Below are 5,183 nucleotides of genomic sequence, written 5' to 3'. Positions count from 1 at the left end.
ATAAATGTGGCACTGTATGGGAAAACAGGGATCGGATTTATGAGCGGAAGGGCGCCTCACTGTGAGAAAGGAAAAGTGAAAACTGCGGTTTAACTTTGACCTTTTTGTTTGATGTGCGTTAAAAACAAGGGGCCTCGCACGAGCTTATCCATAATTTCCGATTATCTGGGCTGAGAAATCTCATTATCGGGAAAAATTAAACAATAACTCAAAGCTGGCTGTGTTTCATAATTCAAAGAAACAAATCACAACCCCCCGTTTCACTGAAGAGACCAATCAGATGCCTTTAAACCTCACACAGCGAGAAGCTTTCCCAGAGCTCTTCCTGGAAAATTCGTCTTATTACTGCTTATCTTTGGCCCGTGACAGCTGTTTTCCTAACGTCTGATGAATCAGTGTCACTGAAAGGTTCAGTTTAATCGCTGAGATCCAATGGACTGACCTCTTACCAAAACACAAATTTATTTTATAACATTACAGGCATGTATTTGATTTAAATGTATCACCCACTTTGCATTTATTTCAAACAACAGAGCGCCGGCGTGTGATATGCGGTAAATCAGACGGCTGAATATAATTACAATATTTTCTCTTTAAGGTGAACGCGCAGAGAATAATTAGATAAAATCACGTGAACGGACCGGGCAGATATGTAGCACTTGGCCTGACGCAGGGAGGACGTGGAGGCGATCGTTTGGTGTTTATGGAATAACAAAAAATAACCTCCGCTTCATCAGCTGATGAATACGCTGCTGTAGCGACCAAACGCAAATGGGGGAAACTACCTACGCGCTGGCGCGCAATTCAGGCGCCCTCGTTATTTCCTACTCTCTCTCTATTTGCCTGACAAGGCTGGCGTGTCCGCATAACGAGACCGCGTGCATTTTTGCGCACATAACTTGCGCGAAATGATTCACTCGCCGCGCGGGGAAAAAAGCCACCATTTCCCCCTCCCCGAAGAATTCGCAGAGGCGCAAGCTCCTCCTCTCCACTTAGCAACCAGAGCACGTAGCAACGGTTCGACCAATGGGTGCTCGCCTAAAGGTTCCACCGACTGCGGTTCCTTAGCAACGCTGTGAAAAAACTGCGCTGACGTCCATTCTGTTCGGGAGTATTATGGTCTGTCGGGAATTCAGAGTGGCTGGGACTGGAGAAAAATATCTGCTCTGCTAGCGTTAGCGTCCACCCAGCTAACGGGAGGTAGCACTGGGGTAAACATGGAGCTTTCTGCCGTCGGGGAGAGGGTGTTCGCTGCCGAGTCTATCATCAAACGCAGAATCAGGAAGGTAGGCGGGAGATGTAACGTGCTCTTTTCTCCCAGAATGCTGAATAAGACCACCACCGCCGCACTCTCATACTACTGTTAACCCTTGCGAGCTAACCAAGTCCTGTCTGTTTGTTTCTGATGGCATGCAGGGTCGCATTGAATACCTCGTGAAATGGAAGGGGTGGTCTCCCAAGTAAGTCCCGCTACACTGAGCCTCATTATGTTTTCACCCCGCGGCTGCCCTGCCCGCACTGTCTCGGCTGTGGCTGTCGTTAGCACAGCACATCACAGCTAGCGAGACAGCGGGATTAAAACTGAGCACGGTGGAGATTTTTAGCTCGCAGGCTAGCGCCGTGTGTCAGTCTCCGCTCCCTCTGTCTAACTCTGCGTTTTTAATTCGCAGATACAGCACTTGGGAACCGGAGGAAAATATTCTGGACTCCCGCCTGTTCGCCGCTTTTGAACAGAGGTAAGATGTCTGTGTGGCCTTTCTGGGCAGAGCCAGTGAGTGTTCGGTAACTGTACGCTGTCCTCGGTGCACTTTGCTCCCGTGACACTCAAAATGGGTGTCTGGTTTTTCACAGGGAGCGTGAAAGGGAGCTCTACGGGCCCAAAAAGAGAGGACCAAAACCCAAGACGTTTCTGCTTAAGGTAAAGCTGGCAGCTTGCTTTATTTTTTTATTGCGTGTCTCTAATAAAGCCCCAACAAACCCTTCCTGCGCTCTCTCCACTTCTGTAGATTGTGGCTTCTTATTTTTTTTCTTTGAGTGCATTAGTGAATGAGCAGGTTAAATATGCTAATTATGCATAATTAGGACAGCCTGCCCATGAATGGGAGTGTATTCAGTTTGTTTATTGCCTAATGGGGATGTATTGACATGCTAAAACGGGCTTTGAATACCTAAAGACAGGGGTGTCAAACAAGCGGCCCCTGGGGCCAGAAGCACATCGCAAAAGGTGTCCCATCAGGGGGGGCTTTTTTCAACTGGGGAAATTGAACTGTTAATTTTGTGGTGATACCAGGCATTAGAATATATATGATAAAATAATTACTAGGTCCTGACAAATGGGTTGACCCAGAGAGTTTGGCATGTATCTGGTTATTTCTGCTTGTTAAATAAAATGTGTTTAACAAACAGCCAAGCTGTTTTTCCATCTTCTTCTTTTTTTTACACGCTCTGGGTCTGTTGTCTCTTTATTAAAGCCACTTTTAAAGAAAAAATGGAAAAGCTCCAGGTGGCATGTAATAAATTAGAATTCAGGAATGTTTAAGTTCTCCAATTTTGTAGATCAGTAATAAAAAAATCTCACTTGAATTTTAATGTACAAATTTATTTGCCTCTAAAATATAGTTGTAAGAACTATAAAACTACTCTACTTTAAATGACATGAGGTGTTTTTCTTTTCTTGAACACATGCCGTTTATGCATTTGTTGTCCCTGTTGTGTAATTTATAAATAGATTAAAAAAATATAAAACAAATAGTTTATATACTGAAATGGATATGTGTCTGATATAAATTATTTAATTAAAATTTTATGATTACATGTTACTTTCCAATGAGCCGAGGAAAACATCACGGCCTGATGCTTCATCTGTTCAGAGCGGTGAACCGTGAAAATTGCTTAATGAGCGGCAGTTTGTCTTGAACAAAATGCCAGAGTCTCCACTGACAGGGCTCGTTTAAAGGGGATTGGTAGAAGTTAAGTAATAAACATGGTGCCCTGAAACTAGTTATTGCTGTGAATTATTGATGTAAGATTAATATCCACTCTTTCGATAGTTAGTTTATTAGCAGTCCAATATGACAGGTGTAGGTAGAAGCAATCAATAGGCTGTTTAAATTACATTTTACAAATTAATAGAAAAAGCAGACGATAAAAGAATGAATGAATCCCTTTTAACTGATTCAGTTTGATGTTCGCTATGAAAAATGGTGTCATTTTCTTAAAATACTAATTTCAAAAATTTTCTGATAGGCTCAGGCAAAGGTGAAGTCCAAGTCCTATGACTTCAGGAGTGAAGCAGTCCGAGGAATGCGCGTCACCTACCCGACCCCAGAACCGATTGCCACCCCCAGGGCCAGAGAGGGCCTGAGAGCTGTCGTGCCCACCATCTTCCCACCGAGTACCGTCAACCGTGGAGAAAGCGTACGCGTCCGACCGCCTGAACTGAGCCCTCGTGAGCACCAGCAGTCTTTGCTTCATACTAGTTCAGAAGACCTCATCCACATACCTAAAAAGAGAGGTCCCAAGCCTAAGCCGCGGTTTAATGAGGTCTTCTCTGAGCACCATAAAAGGAGAGGGGAGGAGCAGGAGAGCCACGGCCCTCACAAACTGGCTAAGCTCCAGGGGGGCGAAGACATGAGGCTGGTCAAACTGGCCCACAGACATCCAGAGAACCACGGCCACAGCCATAAACATCATTACCACCACCATCACCACCACCATCACCACACACAGCGCTCTGGGGAGAGCTCCTACAAACAGCTGTACTCAGACCGCGGCCTGCATCCTCACAGAACAGACATGGACACTCACAGGATAAAGGACGTCTCCGCCTACCTGGTACCTGCACACTTCAAGCACCACTCCAAAATGAGTCTGAGTCGTCCCGCCGAGCTCCCCCAAATGGAAAAGCCTTATTTTCTGGACAGGCCGTCCCCAACGCGGCTCGACGACGACTTGGACGAAGTGACGTGGAGGCCGTCTCTCGGCAATGTGGAGAAGGTCCTGGTGACAGACGTGACCACCAACTTCCTGACGGTCACCATCAAGGAGAGCAGCACTTCTAAAGGCTTCTTCAAGGACAAAAGATGACTGACTGATGCTCTGTTTTCTGACTTTCAGCAGATCTGAAGTTTATAGGACATGGTGGGATTATCAAGCAAAGCAGATTTTGTATGTAATGTAAAAAGGCAAATAACATAATGTGCATATGTGTATATAATATAAAGCTGGACATCTATTTAATGTATTGACCAAATCAAATGAAGTCCCTTTCACATTGTGCAATGGTTAACATGAGTTGCATGTTTCCTTTGCAGCGAGTGGCTACTTTCTGTACAGATCTTGTGACTTTTACTATTTTGCATTTAAAACTAACAAGAATGTATTTTTTCCACGTTTCTTCCCACCTGAGCTGTGCAGCGAGGATATTTAATTCAGGTTGTGGTCTGAATAATTCTCTTTATTTGAACTGATTTGACTGAAAGGTTTCGCTTGATTTCAAATCCTGGAATAATATTTAAAAATTAACTCAAGCACTTTGAATTTAAAAGTATTAGAAAAAAATTCTTTATGTTGTCTTCAAAGACCGAGTTTGCCTCGGAGATTTCTAAAACCTAAAGTAAATTAACAAATTCAACACACTCTCTGAAGTTTTCCCAAAGTTAATATAACATTTTCCATTAACATAGTTCCTATATTTTACATTTTCATAGAAAAACGATCATACAGCTTTGTTGTAACTGACAAAAAAGAGGTTGTTGTCAAACTGCTTTTTAGACGCTTTTCAATAAATCATTTGAATTTCTCATTTCTTTGTGTTGTTTTTAAACCATCGTCAGCCCTCCGGGTTCCGCTTAGATCCATCAATTAGACCCGACAAACGACCTAACCGCCGGGCTTACTTTTATATTCCCCACATATAATAATATCTTTCGATTTCAACGCGTTGTTTAATATTTATTTATTTATTGAAATTTCTGCAAAGTTGCGCCAAAAGTTAAAGGCCTCGGGCTCATCACCCAGCCCGGCTCGCACAGTCCTGCGGGAGGCCTACATGATTCTCCCTCCAGAGTTGCAACAGCACAAATTTCTCCCCCCTCTGGTCAATAAAAGTCCGTGAATCTGCTTTTATTGTTTAATTTTTGTATGCGTCGTGACTCTACATGGCTGCATGCCCGCTTAGTTTT

General features: G+C 43.7%; 1 protein-coding gene across 1 annotated transcript; it reads left to right on the top strand.

The window, feature by feature from the left end:
• Positions 1-1,019: 1,019 nt before the first annotated feature.
• On the top strand, positions 1,020-4,801 carry cbx8b (chromobox homolog 8b). The gene is made up of 5 exons (XM_005737346.1): positions 1,020-1,286; positions 1,417-1,460; positions 1,671-1,736; positions 1,852-1,918; positions 3,247-4,801. Exons 1-5 carry the CDS (start codon positions 1,218-1,220, stop codon positions 4,084-4,086), a joined length of 1,086 nt encoding a protein of 361 aa, XP_005737403.1. The 5' UTR covers positions 1,020-1,217; the 3' UTR covers positions 4,087-4,801.
• The last annotated feature ends 382 nt before the right edge of the window (positions 4,802-5,183 follow it).

Source organism: Pundamilia nyererei, unplaced genomic scaffold, assembly GCF_000239375.1.
Source record: "Pundamilia nyererei isolate P.nyererei 1_Seehausen unplaced genomic scaffold, PunNye1.0 scaffold00075, whole genome shotgun sequence".
NCBI lineage: Eukaryota > Metazoa > Chordata > Actinopteri > Cichliformes > Cichlidae > Pundamilia > Pundamilia nyererei.
This window is presented reverse-complemented; position numbering and strand designations above follow the sequence as displayed.